The sequence below is a fragment of the Blennius ocellaris genome (assembly GCF_963422515.1).
Source record: "Blennius ocellaris genome assembly, chromosome: 6".
Classification (NCBI taxonomy): Eukaryota; Metazoa; Chordata; class Actinopteri; order Blenniiformes; family Blenniidae; genus Blennius; species Blennius ocellaris.
The window spans coordinates 26,037,598-26,058,268 of record NC_137655.1 but is presented as its reverse complement, the minus strand read 5'-3'; the positions used below and the strand labels follow the sequence as shown (position 1 = coordinate 26,058,268).

General features: G+C 44.1%; 1 protein-coding gene across 1 annotated transcript in view; it reads left to right on the top strand.

The window, feature by feature from the left end:
• Positions 1 to 20,671, top strand: part of itgav (integrin, alpha V) — a 60,362-nt gene that overhangs the window by 19,833 nt on the left and 19,858 nt on the right. Inside the window, exons 5-16 of the mRNA XM_080498281.1 lie at positions 125 to 186; positions 491 to 539; positions 7,137 to 7,259; positions 8,008 to 8,052; positions 8,354 to 8,397; positions 8,702 to 8,758; positions 13,989 to 14,041; positions 15,280 to 15,355; positions 15,768 to 15,897; positions 17,008 to 17,105; positions 19,878 to 19,971; positions 20,077 to 20,122. Of these exons, the coding sequence (XP_080354407.1) occupies positions 125 to 186; positions 491 to 539; positions 7,137 to 7,259; positions 8,008 to 8,052; positions 8,354 to 8,397; positions 8,702 to 8,758; positions 13,989 to 14,041; positions 15,280 to 15,355; positions 15,768 to 15,897; positions 17,008 to 17,105; positions 19,878 to 19,971; positions 20,077 to 20,122 (877 nt within the window). The remainder of the gene's footprint in view (positions 1 to 124; positions 187 to 490; positions 540 to 7,136; positions 7,260 to 8,007; positions 8,053 to 8,353; positions 8,398 to 8,701; positions 8,759 to 13,988; positions 14,042 to 15,279; positions 15,356 to 15,767; positions 15,898 to 17,007; positions 17,106 to 19,877; positions 19,972 to 20,076; positions 20,123 to 20,671) is intronic.

The following is a 20,671-nucleotide window of genomic DNA, read 5'->3' as shown; positions in this document are numbered from 1 at the left end:
AGCTTGTATTTTCTACCTGTCGACATCTGGTTCCTCTTGATTGACTGCATTTCTAAAGTTGCATGCAGAAATTTAAGTTGTGTAGCATTTTATACATCTGACTTTAATTGTGTTTTGTGTTCAGGCGCCAACTCACCAGAGGGGCAGGGATTCTGCCAGGCTGGCTTCAGTGCTGGCTTTCTGAAGGTAAACGGCCAGTGGAGCTCTGATCTGTACGCTAGAGAACATTGTTCTGTTGAGACTCACACGAGGTACAGGTATATAAAACAAAATATATCATATGCAAGGTTAACTCAAACTGGTGAAGATTGTTGTCGAACATTCTTGTGACCCACAATGTTTTCGAGCAGTTAGTCCAGGTTGTGTGGACATGCAGTGGCTGATGTGGTGGAAATAAAACGTGCAGTGAACAGAGACTGCAGAGGAAACGGACACATTCAGTCAACATGAATATTCTCTCTTTCTCACCTCTTCCTGTACGTGACTTCAGAAGAACAACAGGGTGGTGGTGGGAGGACCTGGAAGCTTCTACTGGCAGGGTGAGTGTCACACTCACACTGTGTGTGTGTGTGTGTGTGTGTGTGTGTGTGTGTGTGTGTGTGTGTGTGTGTGTGTGTGTGTGTGTGTGTGTGTGTGTGTGTGTGTGTGTGTGTGTGTGTGTGTGTGTGTGTGTGTGTGTGTGTGTGTGTGTGTGTGTGTGTGTGTGTTTCAGTTCATCTCCACTCTCATTTTTAGCTTAGTTAACGGTCGGACCAGCTGACGTCTGCAGCCGCTCAGCATGAATAACAAACTGCAGGGCGAGCCCCCCCCCCCCCCCCCCCCCCCTCCAGGGGGAGCTGTGGGGCCAGCTGGCCTCAGCCACACAGATAGCTGTGCTCCTTCCAAAAGGTGTCCATGTACAGAAGCTCTCAATCGTCCCACTCTGAAAATCCTGTTGTGGTTTTGAATGTTACCGACTAAAAGAAACTTCTTCTTTCGGCTCAATGTGAGCAGTTTTGTACGAATTAGCTGTATTTAGAGTTGCAGGTATGTTTATTTTGTTGTGATGTGGTGGAGCCATGATGGCTCCTTTAGGGAAGCACCGATCCACGAGCTTTCTCTTCTGACCCCGATACCTGAATTTGTAATAAATTATTCTCTACAGGAAAGTATGAGATGTAGGAATGTTTGCTTGTTTTCTCTCTACAGACGACTTGAGGTCAGTAGAAGGTGAGAAAAGGAAGCAGGACCAAGTGTTTTAGTTCCATGTGGACAATGTGGGTCTCTAATAAACTAGTTCTATAAACCATGTGGACAATGTGGGTCTCTAATAAACTAGTTCTATAAACCATGTGGACAATGTGAGTCTCTAATAAACTAGTTCTATAAACCATGTGGACAATGTGGGTCTCTAATAAACTAGTTCTATAAACCATGTGGACAATGTGGGTCTCTAATAAACTAGTTCTATAAACCATGTGGACAATGTGGGTCTCTAATAAACTAGTTCTATAAACCATGTGGACAATGTGGGTCTCTAATAAACTAGTTCTATAAACCATGTGGACAATGTGAGTCTCTAATAAACTAGTTCTATAAACCATGTGGACAATGTGGGTCTCTAATAAACTAGTTCTATAAACCATGTGGACAATGTGGGTCTCTAATAAACTAGTTCTATAAACCATGTGGACAATGTGGGTCTCTAATAAACTAGTTCTATAAACCATGTGGACAATGTGGGTCTCTAATAAACTAGTTCTATAAACCATGTGGACAATGTGGGTCTCTAATAAACTAGTTCTATAAACCATGTGGACAATGTGGGTCTCTAATAAACTAGTTCTATAAACCATGTGGACAATGTGAGTCTCTAATAAACTAGTTCTATAAACCATGTGGACAATGTGGGTCTCTAATAAACTAGTTCTATAAACCATGTGGACAATGTGGGTCTCTAATAAACTAGTTCTATAAACCATGTGGACAATGTGGGTCTCTAATAAACTAGTTCTATAAACCATGTGGACAATGTGGGTCTCTAATAAACTAGTTCTATAAACCATGTGGACAATGTGGGTCTCTAATAAACTAGTTCTATAAACCATGTGGACAATGTGGGTCTCTAATAAACTAGTTCTATAAACCATGTGGACAATGTGGGTCTCTAATAAACTAGTTCTATAAACCATGTGGACAATGTGGGTCTCTAATAAACTAGTTCTATAAACCATGTGGACAATGTGGGTCTGAGTGACGTCATGGTCTCTAATAAACTAGTTCTATAAACCATGTGGACAATGTGGGTCTGAGTGACGTCATGGTCTCTAATAAACTAGTTCTATAAACCATGTGGACAATGTGGGTCTCTAATAAACTAGTTCTATAAACCATGTGGACAATGTGGGTCTGAGTGACGTCATGGTCTCTAATAAACTAGTTCTATAAACCATGTGGACAATGTGGGTCTCTAATAAACTAGTTCTATAAACCATGTGGACAATGTGGGTCTCTAATAAACTAGTTCTATGTTTAAAACCTCACAATCATTTTATTCATTCCTGAGAAATTCTTCATCAAGCAGCACAAACAGAGTTTCCTCACTAACACACAATGACTGGGACTATTTCCAGGGAGTTTAGCGTGGAGGAGGACGCAGCTTCACGGAGGTGTGAATCTCCTGCTACAGCCTGGGGGCGCTGCTGCTCATTGTTCTGATGTCAGAGCTTCTCCTCCGTCAGCTGGAGACGTCAGCTTTACTAACATCATGTTTCTGAGGCTTTGTGCTGTTTTGAGCCTGAAATACGTCCAAACAGCAACATGTGGTCATGAACAGTTGGATAACACAGTGCTACTTCCCTAGCCTGCCAGCTGGCTGCAAACTGTGGACTGGATTTCCTGACTCGTTCCTCCAGGTCTCATTGAGACCCGCCTCCCTCCAGGAAAATCCAGTCCACAGTTTGCAGCCAGCAGAGCAGCAGGGAAACACTGGAGTCGTTTCAGCAGCAGTGAAGCAGACGAGGCTTCATGGATCAGAAATCTCTGATCAGAAATTTCCGATCCATGAATTCCGTTGGTATCGGAACCCGACACCGGATCAGATCGTTCCTCACCTCTAAGCTCCTTCTCTCTCTTTTCAATCCTCATTTCAATACAGTTTAGCATTAGCGTAAAGCCCCATTTACACAGCAACAATTTCAAGTGAAAACAGAAAATGTTTGTTGTGTTTTGGTTGCCCATTTACACAACAACAGTGGTTGGAACAACTTTTTGAAAACGGTTCCCAAGGTCCAACTTTTCTAAACCAAAGCGAATTTGTCTCCATGAAAATGGAGGAAAACTGTTATTACAGTTACTGTAATAACATAATATTCATTATATGTCATAATAATGAATATTATGTTATTACAGTGACTGTAATAACATAATATTCATTATACTTCATAATAATGAATATTATGTTATTACAGTCACTGTAATAACATAATATTCATTATACTTCATAAAAATGAATATTATGTTATTACAGTTACTGTAATAACATAATATTCATTATACTTCATAATAATGAATATTATGTTATTACAGTGACTGTAATAACATAATATTCATTATTATGACATATAATGAATATTATGTTATTACAGTAACTGTAATAACAATCCAGCTTGGTCGTCTGTCCACTAGAATGTTCGCGTACGAACATTGTTAATGTTTATAGTTTTTGTTCTCTGCTGCATTTGTGTTTTTTCATTACAAAAACAAACAGCGCCAACTTGTGGCCTGGCATGCCGACTTCAGCATTTCTGCCATTGCCATATATACAGATGTTGTTTTAAAAACATTGCTCAAAACATTTCTGAAACAAATCTTTTTGTTGTTGTACGGCGTCAAAGAGCGTCAAATTAAAGGCGTACAGGAGGATTTTCCCGAATTTTAGGAAAGACCCGCCCTCTCCACCTTTTGAAAAAATGCACATGCGCAACGCTCTCCCTGCTCCGAGACGGAACGCCTACTAAAACGTGACGAGCCCAGTTCTCCTCGTGCACGCTCTGTTTACAAGTCACAAGTCGGCGTCGCTCACACAAGCTCACTTTACAAGAAGATTTGCACTTTTTTCCACTATGTCAGACTCGCCACCGGTTAGTGAAAGTCTATTTACGACAAGCAAACATTTTTAAAAGCTGAAGGCGTAGCTCACCATAGACACCTGAAAGCGCGCATGCGCAAAAAGTGAAAACTAATAGATCCACTCTACTAGGGACGAGCACGTACGACGGCCTTACGTAATAGATCACCAGAATGATTGACACTTGGGAGGACCAATAGTCTTGATGATCCACCCGGAAAAAGAACATCCTCCTGTACGCCTTTAATTAAATGTGCTTTTGATGACTAAACTTTTTTTTTTTAATTCTAAAACCCATAAGGAACCTGAAAGCATCCCTCCCTGCTCCTCGTTCACCACAAGCTTGTCAGACAAACCCAAATGTGCAGCTGAAAGTCCAAAACCGCCCTGTTCAGCTTTCAGCTCAGAGAAGCTGTGATGTCTCACTGTGGCAAAAACAATCGTATTGGGACGGCCGTGTTCTTTGTTTTTCTTTCTGCGTTGTCACTTCTGGTTTTATTGAATATGACACTTATTTAAGAATTGTTTGTGGATTGTAACCGACAGTGACGAACAAGCAACACGACCATGTTACAAGTTATTGTCATGTTTATGCACATTATTATTATAAATGTAATATCACTTATTATCATTGTTTACTTTTTGCTCAGTAGGGGCTTGACCCAGGTAAATCATTTCTTCTTAACTTAACTAAGGTTCTCGTGGACCAGCGATGGTCGACCAGCTGCAGTCGTTCCTCACAGCTTCATATCCAAATGCTGCTTGAGAAGATTGTTTGAGTGAAATCGTGCTCAAAATGACCCGTTTGTGCCAGAATGGAGAATTTTGCTAGACTAAACATGGTCTGGGAGCGACTTTCCTGGTCGCTGCTTCTCAGTTTGACTGCTTTCATTACACATTTTCCCCAGCGGGAAACAATTGTTTTAATAATAGATTAATCAGTCCATTATTTTTTCAATTAATCGATGAATCGGTTTAAAAAAAAAAAACATTTAAAATTGTAGGACCAGTAAATATTAAACGAACCAAACATCATATGTTATGATTATTTTAAAGCAAATAACTGAACCAATACAAAGATGCATACAATATAAATACATATATACACATGTATATAATATACTGTATATACAAGATAATTATTAAATCAGATTTAAAGTACTTCAGGGACCACAAACAGTCCAGTTTCATCCTGAGTGACCAGACTGGGGAAATATTGATATAATAACCTTTAAATTTACACTTTAAAGTGTTTCTTTGTTGTGTCACAGTGTCTGGAATGAGACTGTCTATATTTTTACAGGAACAAACAGCGGTATGCAGCGGTACAGGGCAATATAGATATAGCAGCATAAATCGTGCGACACAACAAATCAATTAAATTAATTTTGCTGACAACACTTTTATTAATCGAATTTAATCCATTTTATGGATTGGTTGTTGCAGCCCTACTTGTAATCCCAACTGGTTGATTGGTCTTACAGCAGTGTGCTGCCACTTTAAGAATGCAACACAGGTGGACTACAGTGTGTGTGTGTGTGTGGGGGGGGGGGGGGGGGGGGGTGTCTGCGGCGGGCTGTAATCCCTGTTTGCCCGGCCGTCTGACACTGAAGGGCGTGACACACATGTTTGCTCCCTGCATGGTGAGGCTCTTCCTGGGCTGTGTTCGCCTAATTATTGTTTCCTGTTGAGTCGACACTCAGTTACACAACCAACCACACACACCTACACACTCCGTTACACAACCAACCACACACACCTACACACTCCGTTACACAACCAACCACACACACCGACATCCACCTCTGGTTCTGATTAGCCAGCTGTTAGCGCCGTGTCTCTGTGGCTCCTTTCATTACAAGTCATGTGTTTTTTTTAACGGCAAAAAACCATCGGCTTGTAAACAAACTTGTATAAAACTGTTGCTTTTTTAAGGATTTGTCCTTTTTTTTTTCTATTTAGCTGTTTTCCCTCCTGTTGGTCCCGCCGTGTCCCTTTGAGGTTTTCTCTTTGCTTTTCCTCTGCTTCATTTGATTGAGTCCTCCGTTGCTCAGTTTGGTTTTTTTTATCTCTTTGTTCTCTAACCCTCATAGTCCTTTCTGTCTTCTTTGAAGTCTCTTTATGATCTCTCTATTTTTGCTTTGTTTTCTCCCCATCCATTCTTTGATCTCCCTCCGCCTGCCAGGCCTCCGTTACTCGACTGTTTGTAGTGAAATCGTGTCCTTTGCCTTTACACGGAGCCAGTGTTTTCAAAAAGTTCCACCTTGGGAGCCGTTTTCAAGAACATTTTGTTTTCAGTGACTCCGAGCACCGTCGTCGTGTAAACAGCAGTAAAAGTAATGTGATTACAAATTACTAGTTACTCCTTTATGCAGATTACTTTTTTTTAAAGTAGCCAAGTTAGATTACAAGTTACTTTTTCAGTTACTCCCAGCAGCTGCCGACAACACCCCCCCCCCACGGTCTCAACATAAAAATGACAACTGGCTTTGCCAAACCTCTGCTGATCTCCTGCCTCCTGCTGAGACGGATTTAACCTTTGACCTTTGTTCTATTTAAATCTGACTCACGCTTTTATTATCACATTGTTTCTATTGCTGCTACTTATTTACCCAGAGATGTAGTTGTAGTCTGATGTTGCTCTATTTATTTATTTATTTCTTTGCACTACCTTTGCTTCCAACCCCAAGGGACAATTAAAGCGAGTGAGTGAGTGAGTGAGTGAGTGAGTGAGTGAGTGAGTGAGTGAGTGAGTGAGTGAGTGAGGGAGTGAGGGAGTGAGTGAGGGAGTGAGGGAGTGAAAAAAAGGGTGTGGCTTCCTGCCAATACTTTTTACTGAGGAAAATTAGAACAATAGTTTAACGTGTTTGTCACAATAAACCTCCAGTACATCAACCAGCAGCAGCAACTCGGCTTCCTCTCATATTGAAGAAGACTTGGAAACAAACACAAAAGTTGTAGCAGGTTTGTCTTGTTGCGTTTCTCGTCTCTTTCTCTTGTCTGATTTTGTCCTTTTTTTTCCCCGCAGGTCAGCTGATCTCTGACGACATCTCGGAGATTTTTTCACGCTTCGATCAAAAATATATCACTCCCTACGGAAAGACGCTGGCCACCAAGTCGGCTGGCGCTCAGTATGATGACAGCTATCTCGGTACACACACACACACACACACACACACACACACACACACACACACACACACACACACACACACACACACACACATGGCATTAAGCGATTTTTGATCCTCTGTTAGACAGGCTGTAAATGATTAGATTGGATAAAGGAACATTTGGACGATAATGAATAAACAGAGATCTTAGTTTGTTTGTTTACAGACACCATGTATTTTCCCACCAAATAAAATTTGTCTGGAGCCAAAAAATAGAAGAAGCTAAAACTAAAAACGGAAGTTGCATTCATGAAGTATCATAGGTACGATTTAGATCTATTTCATTAAATGTTCGATTTCAGAGGTTCTTTTTTTCATGGATTTTCCCATTTGAGCTATTTTATGCATCTTGGCTATTTTAGCCATTTAGCTGTTTATATCCGCTGTGGGTTTCCTAATAGTCTGAGCACTTTTCGCCATTCGAGCATTTTTTTTAAAATTGTTTTATAACTTTATTTTTCTTCTCAAAATGTTTCTTTCTTTTTTCTTCATTTGTCTTTTCTTTATTTTATTTTTATATACTTTATTTAAAAAAAATGTTTGCTGAAAAAAAACACCTGTAATCATTAATTTTAATGATCTCTCTTGTTTTTCCTGCACAGACACACACACACACACACACACACACACACACACACACACACATACATATATGTAGTTGTAGTTATTTGACCTATTTCTAGCATCTTGGTGAATTTACCAATAGATCCTCTGTGTTTTCACCAGGCTACTCGGTGACGGTGGGAGATTTCAACGACGATGGAGAGGAAGGTAAGAGACTCAGGCCGGTTCAGGGTTTTTATTTTTTCTTCCTCAGGAGCTCTTGAGATCTCTGAGAGGAAAACACAGAGTGGATCAAATGTGCATCACAAGTAAAATTCAAATGTCTTGCAGATCAAAAAGTTTTGTTTAGTTTTTTTCATCCTCTTCCATCAAGGTAAACTGGTTGTATTTAATTTCAGGACTCAATGTAAATGTAAATGTAAATGTAGATCTCTTCAAGTCCAAGGCCAGTAAACGAGAGGAAACTGTGACGTGTGAGTTCCACGAGCATGTTTTCTTCTGGTTCCAGACTACGTGACTGGAGTTCCCAGAGGGGACAAGGCCCTGGGCTATGTAAGTGTCTAATGTAAACCCGGTGGGGGGGGTCACACTCCATTCTTTTTGACTCGCCCTCATATGTTTATATCTGCTAACGTAGAACCTTCCAGTCGTGGATGTTTGAAAAGCTCAACTTGTCATGAAGTAGCAGCATTTAGAAGAGCGGCTCTTACAGTGATACAACTTCTCATTTCCCTCATTGGTTGAACGGATGAACCGTGTGGTGAAAGTGTTCTGTACATCCCAGAATGAGAGCCGTGGATGTTGCTGTTTTGAAAAGAGTGAGGGGAAATTGGTTTGTGTTGTTGGAATGTTTCAGGTGAACATCTTCAACTCTCTCAACATGGAGTCCATGATCAACTTCACCGGCACTCAGGTGAGTCTCTGGATGATCATCATGTTTCTCATAGAAACGATTAAAAACTGCTCCCAAGGCGGAGCTTCTCAAACTCCCAGAGATTCTGCTTTGCTGTGTGAACGGACATCAGTGGCAAAAACCTTGCAGGGCAAGTTTTAAAATAATGTTCTCAAAAATAATGCATTAATTTAATGAATTGATTTGAAACATTTAACTCGTAAAAACATTTCATGCAATTAACACAGTTTTGTTTACGTTCTGCCTTACGGGAGCAGCAGCGTGACTCCAGAGCAGCGTAACGCCGAGTGGAATAATGTTAACGGAGAAAGTTTCACTTTAAAAGTCTGACTGAGAAACTGAAAGACATGAGCTTTACTTTGAAAAGCCGAAGTTAACGGCCACACAAGTAATTCTGCAGCAAAACAGCAGGTTGCCAGGTTGGCTGACCAGGAGCCACCAAACTGCTGAAACTGTAGGAAATACTGCTAAAATATTAATTTATACTCTTTGTCTGGCTCTCCTGTATAGTGTGTGTGTGTGTGTGTGTGTGTGTGTGTGTGTGTGTGTGTGTGTGTGTGTGTTACAGTATATGATCGTCACTTAGTTTATGTCATAAGTTTACAAATTTGTTTCTAGAAATATTAAAATCCTCAAAGTGGTGGCGCTGCACTCTAACTAAACCCAGACAGACTTGTGTTTGATATTTATTTATTAATTTATGTTGTTATTATTTTGCTGATCTTGGAGAGAAACAGTTTCACCAAAAGCTAAAAGGACGTTATTAAAATAGTCTTTTAATTTCAATCAAGTCTCTGTGTGTTGAGTCGATATTAATTCCGTGGTTTTCCCTGAATAAATCTCATTACAAGCTTCAGTCTTCAGGAGAACAACAATGCAATTATTTGCAGAAAATTGTGCAATTAACTAGTTAATTTTTTAATCGATTGACGGCACGACTTTAAATACGTGAAACAAGAACTCACAAACGCCTCAGAGCTCCAGCGAGAATAATCTGCCCTCCACAATAAAACAACTCAACAAAAGGTCAAAGTCAAACATTTAAGCTAAAAATCGACATTTTTCTCTCGTTTTTCTTTGACATTTACGCTCCTGGTCTTTGAGACCAAAAACTTCCTTTGAGCTTGAAACTCCCTGAACATGAAGTTTGTGACTGAACTGTGGTTTTAAACCCAGTTTCCTCATTTTTACTTCTTAGTTCTCTGATTTGACAGAAGATGTGAAAACTTGAATCCTTGGATTTATTGGACATCTATAAAATAAATACTATATATATATATATTTATTTTAATGGGCTGTCTCTTTCTTCATCTGACTGATGTAAAACAGTATTTTCAGGGTGAACATCAATATTGTGAAGTCAGAAAGTGCAGGTGGAGAGGAGGAGGAGGGAGAGGAGGAGGAGGGAGAGGAGGAGGAGGGAGAGGAGGAGGGAGAGAGGAGGGGGAGAGAGGAGGAGGAGAGAGAGGAGGAGGAGGAGGGAGAGGAGGAGGAGGGAGAGGAGGAGGAGGAGGGAGAGGAGGAGGGAGAGGAGGAGGAGGGAGAGGAGGAGGAGGAGGGAGAGGAGGAGGGAGAGGAGGAGGAGGGAGAGAGTTTGAGGAGGGAGGAGAAGGAAACAGCTGTCAACAGCAGAGTTAATGACAGAGTTCCTCTTCATGTTCCAGCCCTTCCTCCACCCCTCAGCCCTTCCTCCACCCCTCATCTCTTCCTCCACCCCTCAGGCCTTCCTCCACCCCTCATCTCTTCCTCCACCCCTCAGCCCTTCCTCCACCCCTCATCTCTTCCTCCACCCCTTAGCCCTTCCTCCACCCCTCATCTCTTCCTCCACCCCTTAGCCCTTCCTCCACCCCTCAGCCCTTCCTCCACCCCTCATCTCTTCCTCCACCCCTCAGGCCTTCCTCCACCCCTCATCTCTTCCTCCACCCCTCAGCCCTTCCTCCACCCCTCATCTCTTCCTCCACCCCTTAGCCCTTCCTCCACCCCTCATCTCTTCCTCCACCCCTTAGCCCTTCCTCCACCCCTCAGCCCTTCCTCCACCCCTCATCTCTTCCTCCACCCCTCATCTCTTCCTCCACCCCTCATCCCTTCCTCCACCCCTCATCCCTTCCTCCACCCCTCATCACTTCCTCCACCACTGATCCCTTCCTCCACCCCTCATCCCCTCCTCCACCCCTCATCCCTTCCTCCACCCCTCATCTCTTCCTCCACCCCTCAGCCCTTCGTCCACCCCTCATCTCTTCCTCCACCCCTTAGCCCTTCCTCCACCCCTCATCTCTTCCTCCACCCCTCAGCCCTTCCTCCACCCCTCATCTCTTCCTCCACCCCTCAGCCCTTCCTCCACCCCTCATCTCTTCCTCCACCCCTCAGCCCTTCCTCCACCCCTCAGCCCTTCCTCCACCCCTCATCTCTTCCTCCACCCCTCATCTCTTCCTCCACCCCTCATCCCTTCCTCCACCCCTCATCCCTTCCTCCACCCCTCATCTCTTCCTCCACCACTGATCCCTTCCTCCACCCCTCATCCCCTCCTCCACCCCTCATCCCTTCCTCCACCCCTCATCTCTTCCTCCACCCCTCAGCCCTTCGTCCACCCCTCATATCTTCCGACACCACTGATCCCTTCCTCCACCCCTAATCTCTTCCTCCACCCCTCATCCCTTCCTCCACCCCTCATCTCTTCCTCCACCACTGATCCCTTCCTCCACCCCTCATCCCTTCCTCCACCCCTCATCTCTTCCTCCACCACTGATCCCTTCCTCCACCCCTCAGCCCTTCGTCCACCCCTCATCCCTTCCTCCACCCCTCATCTCTTCCTCCACCCCTCATCCCTTCCTCCACCCCTCATCTCTTCCTCCACCACTGATCCCTTCCTCCACCCCTCATCCCCTCATCCACCCCTCATCTCTTCCTCCACCCCTCAGCCCTTCGTCCACCCCTCATCCCTTCCTCCACCCCTCATCTCTTCCTCCACCCCTCATCCCTTCCTCCACCCCTCATCTCTTCCTCCATCACTGATCCCTTCCTCCACCCCTCATCCCCTCATCCACCCCTCATCTCTTCCTCCACCCCTCATCCCCTCCTCCACCCCTCATCCCTTCCTCCACCCCTCATCTCTTCCTCCACCCCTCAGCCCGTCGTCCACCCCTCATATCTTCCGACACCACTGATCCCTTCCTCCACCCCTAATCTCTTCCTCCACCCCTAATCTCTTCCTCCACCCCTCATCCCTTCCTCCACCCCTCATCTCTTCCTCCACCACTGATCCCTTCCTCCACCCCTCATCCCTTCCTCCACCCCTCATCTCTTCCTCCACCACTGATCCCTTCCTCCACCCCTCAGCCCTTCGTCCACCCCTCATCCCTTCCTCCACCCCTCATCTCTTCCTCCACCCCTCATCCCTTCCTCCACCCCTCATCTCTTCCTCCACCACTGATCCCTTCCTCCACCCCTCATCCCTTCCTCCACCCCTCATATCTTCCTCCACCACTGATCCCTTCCTCCACCCCTCAGCCCTTCGTCCACCCCTCATATCTTCCTCCACCACTGATCCCTTCCTCCACCCCTCATCCCTTCCTCCACCGCTCAGCCCTTCCTCCACCCCTCATCCCTTCCTCCACCCCTCAGCCTCTGAACCGTCTCACCTCACTTTTATCTCTTTCCTCCTCTCTCTGTTTTCCACCGTCTCTCCTTGACCTCTTTTTTCCAACCTTTAAACTTTTTCTTATCACGAGTCTCCTGCTGTTGCTTCTCGCTCCTCCAGCATTGTGTCTGTACCTCTTTTACATTACACTGGAATCTAAATCACCAATTGAGAAGAAAGTGACGCGTAATAATTTAGATAAACGTCTTAATCTGAATCGTGTCCCTGCTGGAAACCGTGACAGTGGCACTGTCAAAAGAAATGGTTTATATTTGTTTCTGTTGATGTATCAGTGAGATATGAAATCATTGATTTTAATGTGCAGATGAACTGTAACTGCTCAACAACAAATGCGGCAAATGCGCATGGAGAGGATTAAAAGCTGCAGTGTGTTACTACAGTGAGGTTTATAACCATGTTTATAACACAGGGGTGTCGAACCAACGCCCACGAGCCAGGACTGGACGGTGACACACTCCAGTCCAGACGGACTCGCAGATTGTCTCCATTTAAAGAAAACTGTTTTGTTTTTTAAACTTTAGATGGTGTTTTTAGGACATTTGACTGTATTTAGCAGCAGAACATTGAATTAAAACTGTCTGTATTGAGATTGTAGTCATTTGTGATTCTAATAGTTTGGTTTTTGTGAAAATGTAAAGATTATTATGACACTATTTTACTGTTTTGAGATGAGATCGGGCTGAACGTGGCCCTGAAGAGAAATGTGTGTGATGCCACTGATAGCATCAACGTTAGTACCTGTTAGTACCTGTTAGAACCTGTTGGAACCTGTTAGAACCTGTTAGAACCCGTTAGAACCCGTTAGGACCCGTTAGGACCCGTTAGAACCTGTTAGAACCTGTTAGAACCTGTTAGGACCCGTTAGGACCCGTTAGGACCCGTTAGGACGTGTTAGGACCTGTTAGAACCTGTTAGAACCCGTTAGGACCCGTTAGGACCCGTTAGGACCCGTTAGAACCTGTTAGGACCTGTTAGGACCCGTTAGAACCCGTTAGGACCCGTTAGGACCCGTTAGCACCTGTTAGCACCTGTTAGGACCTGTTAGCACCTGCTAGGACCTGTTAGGACCTGTTAGGACCTGTTAGGACCCGTTAGGACCCGTTAAGACCTGTTGGGACATGTTGGGACCTGTTGGGACCTGTTGGGACCCGTTAGGACCTGTTAGGACCTGTTAGGACCCGTTAGAACCCGTTAGAACCCGTTAGAACCCGTTAGGACCTGTTAGCACCTGTTAGAACCTGTTAGAACCCGTTAGGACCCGTTGGGACCTGTCAGCACCTGTTAGCACCTGTTAGCATAGCATTCAGCAGCTAGAAACATGTATCAGGAAGTTTAGTTCTCATTGAAGTGTTTCCATGAGCTGCAGCTCCGTGGTCAGACTCACTGAATTATTCCCAGTAGATCAGATTGATCATCAGGTTTTTATCCACCAATGACATCGTCCGAGGCGTCGTGGCATCAATCCCATGATGCTTTGCACTGTGAACTCGGCTGTTGTTGACGTGCAGCCTCAGACGACGTGTTTTCCTGGTGATAAACTTGCCGTTTCATTTGCTTCCTCTTGTTTTGCAGATGGCTGCTTATTTTGGACATTCAGTCGCTGCTTCAGACGTCAACAATGACGGGTGAGTTTCCTGACGAGCCACTACTGGCTTTAAAGAGACACGGGGACTTTAGAACCTCTGCAACCCCTGAGCAATGCAGCCGCACGCAGCTGTTCTGTCGCCTTCAGCCTTCAAGTCTTGCAACGCCGCCCCGACAGACGGGGGCTTCACAGTTTGGTCGATTATTTCTTGGATGCAAAATCTTACACAAACACACATTTCCATACTTTGTGTGCATTTTGACGGAGCAGAAAGAAAAGGACAGTGGTGAGAACGATGATCCTGAACTGCTGCTTTTATCCCCTCTGTCCTGTAAATACACAGTTTTTATGTCTGCACTATTCTATTTATTTATTTTTGCAGTTTTATAGATGTATATTATTGATCATTGTTTACATTACACTAATTATCGTGCACTTTTCCGTTGTTTGTACGGTTTCCTATGAGAGATGCTATTTTTTTTATTTTGTTGTGCTTCAGAGGACAACGACAATAAAGGAATTCTGATTCTGATCAGTCAACATCTGAGTGGAATGTGTCCTCAAAGAAAAGAAAACTTTTTGAATGAAAGTGTTTCTGATTGTGGAATAAAACCTTCATTACCATATATACACACACATATATATATATGTGTGTGTGTGTGTGTGTGTGTGTGTGTGTGTGTGTGTGTGTGTGTGTGTGTGTGTGTGTGTGTGTGTGTGTGTGTGTGTGTGTGTGTGTGTGTGTGTGTGTGTGTGTGTGTGTGTGTGTGTGTGTGTGTGTGTGTGTGTGTGTGTGTGTGTGTGTGTGTGTGTATATGGTTTACATAAGCAGGAGTGAAGGCGAGGTAATGAATGTTTTATTTTATATATATATATATATATATATACTTGGACTTGATCTCAGAAAAACCAATCATTCATCCCAAACACACAAAAATGTAATCAACAAAAAGCCCTTTAAAGTTTGAATTTGTAGGTTATTGTGGGAAAACTATCAGCTTTACAGCTCCGACACGTTCAAACTAAATTCCCACTGACTCTTTTCTTCGTCTCTTTTCAAATCCAATCTTAAAGCGATTAAACCCTCTTGTCCTTGTTTTTAAGTCCATGTAAGATATTAACATTAATTTAGTTTTCTTTGTTTTTCTTTTACACATTTTTTATGTAATTTCTAAATATAATGTAATTCATCAAGACTTTTATTTTGTCGTTTGTATTGCACGTTGTTGTTCAAGTTGTTTTAAGTGCTTTAAGATTTATTTATCTTCTGTGTTTCAGTCTGGTGGATTTGTTGGTGGGGGCTCCTCTCTTCATGGACCGAGGCTCAGACGGGAAACTGAGGGAGGTGGGACAGGTAGGACACACACACACACACACACACACACACACACGCTTTTGAAATGAAATGCTCTACATTTTCAGACTAAGACATTTAAGGTCAGCCAAAAGAGAATAATAATATTAATAATAATAATAATAAATCAGAATGTAGCAGCAGAATCTACTGGTGGAGGCAAACGGAGGCTCAGTGGTGGAGTTGGTAACTCAGAATGCTGCAGGTTCGATTCCCCACCTCACCTCCATCTCCCACTGCTGTGGCTCCGCCTCCACGCACAGTTTAGTTCATCACATGTTTCTACAACCATATAGAAATCTAATTATCCTCAGTTTGGCCAATGAAAGAAGAATCCCTCCTCTAAGAGAAGCAGTGAAGAGATGACTCAGCGTATTCCCCGTCCCGATGCGTCTCCCTGTCGTTCCTCCAGGTGTCGGTGTATTTGAGTCGGGGAGGGTTTTCCTTCCACCCTCCTCAGCTGCTGACGGGAACCGAGGTCTACGCCAGGTACGGCTCGTCCATCGCAGCGCTGGGAGACGTGGACATGGACGGCTTCAACGGTACGAACCATCACCAACAACACTTCTTCACAGAAACGTGTTTCCATTTCTCACTTCATGTTGGAAGTGAAGAATTCGATGGATGTTTTTAGATCCATAGGTCCATATATTAATAGATCCTGCAGATATAAAACTTCCAGCATCTTTTAAAGGAAAATCTTCTGCTTTAGCGTTTGAAGGCATCAGGATGAGTCGGAGAATTAGGAACCAATCAGAGGCCACCTTTCAAAAGCTGGAGACCAGGGTCGTCAAACTCAGTTTAGTTGAGGGGCCACATCAACCTGATCTGACCTCTGGGGGCCAACAAGTCAAACAGAACATGTTAAACTGCAGATCTGGACAAATGCAAAGTCTTTCCTTCTTTTGAAACTGCAGGAATTCGCCAGTCTATTCTGAAATATACATATTAAAGGAAATCAGATATTATTACATTTGCAAAAAAAACAACCCCAGCCACCTTATCTGGTATCGTATTTTTATTCAGGATTAAAGCAATTTGTCATCATCTGGAAAAAAAATTTGAGTTTACGTGTCTAAAGTATCACTTCACATAAATTGAACACCTTTATTGTGAAAGGTGTTGTGTTATGTGACCTCCACATTACATTAATTAATTCTGACCAAGGGAGGTTTTGAATGTCATTTTTGCCAATCTAGTGTTTTTAGATCAGTTTTCATATTTATACTTAAAAAAAAAAAGAAAATCCCACGGCGGCCGGATTAGATCCTTCTGGCGGGCCGTTCTGGCCCCCGGGCCTCATGTTGGACGCCCCTGGTGTCGACCACATGGTGTGACCTGACCAGTCACGCTGCTCGTTACTGGGACGAACAGGAACAGGAAGTGGGTTGAGGTTGTGAACACGAGCCGATAAGTTGCTATGTTCCAGCGAGAAAAGAGGAATTTATGTAAAATTAGAGCGAGACGAGTCGTGATGGACGTTATACACATATTTTAGAGGCTTTGAGCAACACGCCCACTATTTGTTCGGCCGTCTTTTTGAAAAATGACGGCTGTCCGGCTCGCTGCCTAAAGCCGTGCCTCTCGCCCACCTCCACCCTCTGACCCTGCTACGTCTCCTTCTCCACCCTGATCCACTGGACTCCCTCCAGATGTGGCTATCTCTGCTCCGTATGGCGGCCCTGACCGCCACGGCTTGATCTACATTCACAATGGCCGCCCTCGGGGGCCGGACTCCACACCCTCACAGGTGAGCGTCCCTCCTCGGGAGCCTCGTTACTGTCAGAGGCTCGTATGTAATGTATTTGTCTACGTTGGAGGATCTACGTATAGAATACAGTACGCTGACTGTCCCGGGTCTTTCTGCTCCCGCTAAACCAATTCAGTGGAAAGGCGTCATTTTTGCATTTTAGTTTTTCTGAAAAAAATTCACATTTACACAGGAACGTTTTGAAAACGATGTGTGTTTGTGCGGAAGTTGTAGAAATGCTGAAAATGAAGTAGCATGTTGAGCCATTGATAGGTGCCGTTTGTGTAGACCAGTGTTGTTCACCCTCTGCTCCTCCACACTGGTGTTTCCTCCAGATCGTCAGCTGAGTCGTGGGAAATTATACAATTTCACATTTTTTTCCAAAAAAAACATTTGCTCTCACAGCGACAGTGTGTTGCAGAGTAATCATGTATAAATACTCTTCACCACTAGAGGGCAGCACAGAACTTTGCCGGTGAAATGTAAAGTGACAGACGTCAGTGTGGTTCATCTCCACCTCCTGCTACCATCTTGTATCAAAGTACTGTGTCAGTGACAGTGATGGAGAAGTTTTTGAAAACCAGGATCTCAGCTCTTCATCCATCAGGTCCAGGTTTCACACTGAGGGAGTCACTATTAAAAAAAGTCCTTGCTTTCTGGATTTACTGGATTCCTGTTGATAAAACTTTGATGAGAAACACTTTATATTGTTAATAGAGGCTACACAGTTTAACATTTTAACATTAACGGGTGGTGGTGTGACTCCAGAGTTTTCCAAAGAAAAAAGTGTGTCTTGGCTCAAAAAAGGTTGAAAAACACTGGTGTAGATAACAATACGTTATAAACACCAACAATGGTGAGTACACAGACATTCGGATGGACAGTAACACACTGGAGTCCACCATTGTTGTTATTGTCCATCGACTCGCGCCTGTGCAGAGGAAGAGTTTTTCCATGTTTCCATGGAGATGCAGTCGGAGTGTTTTCATAAATGTGCACTTTCAGTGACTGAGCACCACAGTCGTGTAAACGGAAAAACCAAAATGCAATGAAAGCTTTTCTCTTTCACTTGAAGTCTTGTTGTGTAAACGGGGCCTCGGCTTCATCGGTCAGTCTTCAGAGGAGCTGGACATCGACCTCATGGACAAGAGAGCCCAGAAACTCATAAAGTGGTTTAAAGTCCCAGTGAAATGTAAAACACTACTTTGCAAAAAACGCTAGTTGGGTTCTACTTCTAAGGTTCCTCCGACTCTGCCCCTCCACTGTTGTCGCATAACAAAGTTATTTGAATTTTGAATCTCCAGCCGAGGAAGTCGGGGGAATCCTTCTTCATGGACGTGACATCACAAGTTGTGCAGATCTCCATCTGTTGTGTTTATATCGGCTTGTTTCCTCTTAAAGGTGTACAGGAGGATTTTCCCGAATTTTAGGAAAGAACCGCCCTCTCCACCTTTTGAAAAAAATGCGCATGTGCAACGCTGTACCTGCTCCCGAGACGGAACGCCTACTAAAACGCGTGCGAGAGACGTGCACGAGCCCAGTTCTCCTCGTGCACGCTCTGTTGACAAGTCACAAGTCGGCATCGCTCACATAAGCTCACTTTACAAGAAGATTTGCACCAGAGGGGGTGAAACTGTGTAAAAATGTCCGAGAATAATGCGTGGGGTCGGCCACCGGCATGATGAGAACCGTGTGGAGTGAGCTGCGTGCAGGGACGAGCACGTACGACGGGCTTACGTCATATATCACCACAATGATTGACAATTGGGAGGACCAGTTATTTTGATGATCCACCCGGAAGAAGAAAATCCTCTACTATACCCTTAAATATCCAAGTTTTTACAGTGTTTTGAAGTTATAGTTGGCGTTTTATGAGCCTTGATGAAAGATTGAGCCTGGAAGAGACCGAGAGAGGAGAAAAGGAGCACGGGCGGCGGGAGCGGCTAGCTCGGGCGGCTAGCGGGAGCCTCTAGCTCGGGCGGCTAGCGGGAGCCGTTAGCTCGGGCGGCTAGCGGCTAGCGGGAGCCACTAGCTCGGGCGGCTAGTAGACGGTCAAGTAATACCTGGACTCATCTTGGGTGATTCCTCAGTCTTCTAGCTCTTGGACGTGTTGGATCCAGGAAGCCGGTCGTTCTGCCAAAAGTCAGGAGCCTCAAAGGTGAAAAGTGGCGGCTGCTGAGGCGAGGAGACGAGGAGACGAGGACGAATGGAGGACGAAGCGTCTTCTGCTTCCTCAAACATGTTCCAGACGGGGTCACCGATGGCAGAACCACCTTCTGTGTCTTCTTCATCAATCACTGGGTTTGAAATCACCATGATGATGAAATCTGGTTCAATTCAGCCTCTTCGTGGTCAAAACTCTGATCCTCCATCATGTAAACACAACTTGGGCGTGTGCACAACTCGTGATGTCACTCTGTTATAGTCAGAAGCTCCGCCCAGCAGAGGAAATAGCGCCGTTTATCGGCTATTTTCTCTCAGATTGTCGTGTTTTAACATTTTACCTTCAGCCAGTTAGCAGGGAAACGTTCTAGAAGAGACACCAGAGTGTTTTGGAGGTGGAACCTTCATTTCACTGGGACTTTAACTGACAAGGGAATTTTCAGTTGCGCCTGCAGACGAGCTCACATCTGTAATCACCACTGGGCTCGTCACAACCGACTGTCATGCTGACGGCTCCGTCACTTTATTTCCCGATATTTTACTTCACTTGTGCTTCCACACAACGCCAAAGACAAAAACCTCAAAACGAACGTCTGCGTCTTGTTTCAGGTCCTGCAGGGGAAATGGGCGTCCAGCTACATGCCTGCAAGCTTCGGATACTCAATGACTGGAAATACCGACATTGATCAGAATGGATACCCCGGTACACACACACACACACACACACACACACACACACACACACAGCAGGAGCCAGGTCAAGTCTGCAGTGTTGTATAAAAAGCTGAGGTGTGTTTTTGTCTTCCAGATTTAATAGTTGGTGTGTTTGGAGCAGACAAAGCTGTTTTATACAGGTAATCACGTGTGTGTGTGTGTGTGTGTGTGTGTGTGTGTGTGTGTGTGTGTGTGTGTGTGTGTGTGTGTGTGTGTGTGTGTGTGTGTGTGTGTGTGTGTGTGTGTGTGTGTGTGTGTGTGTGTGTGTGTGTGTGTGTGTGTGTGTGTGTGTGTTTAATGAGCGAGGCCACCTCTGATATCAAAGAGCTTCTGTTTTCATTCTATTTTCCTCCTACTGGCTTTATAGACGTTGTTACGACGTGATTAACGTCTTCAGTGAGACGACGCCTCCTTCTGCTCCCGTTTCCATCCTGCTATTATATCTCATTATTTTTAGAGTTATGAGACTCGGGATAAACTGCTGACTATCACATCAGGTCGTCAGTATAATATATATATGCAGCAAATCAAATAATACAATTTTATTTTAAATAAATTGGGGACAAACACCTGATTTTAATTTCCAGTAAAAGAAACACACACGAGGTTATAAATTAAGCACAATAAGGAGTGTATGTGTTTGAGAACGAAAGAGGAGAAGAAGCACAGGGGTTTTTACAGCAGGAGAG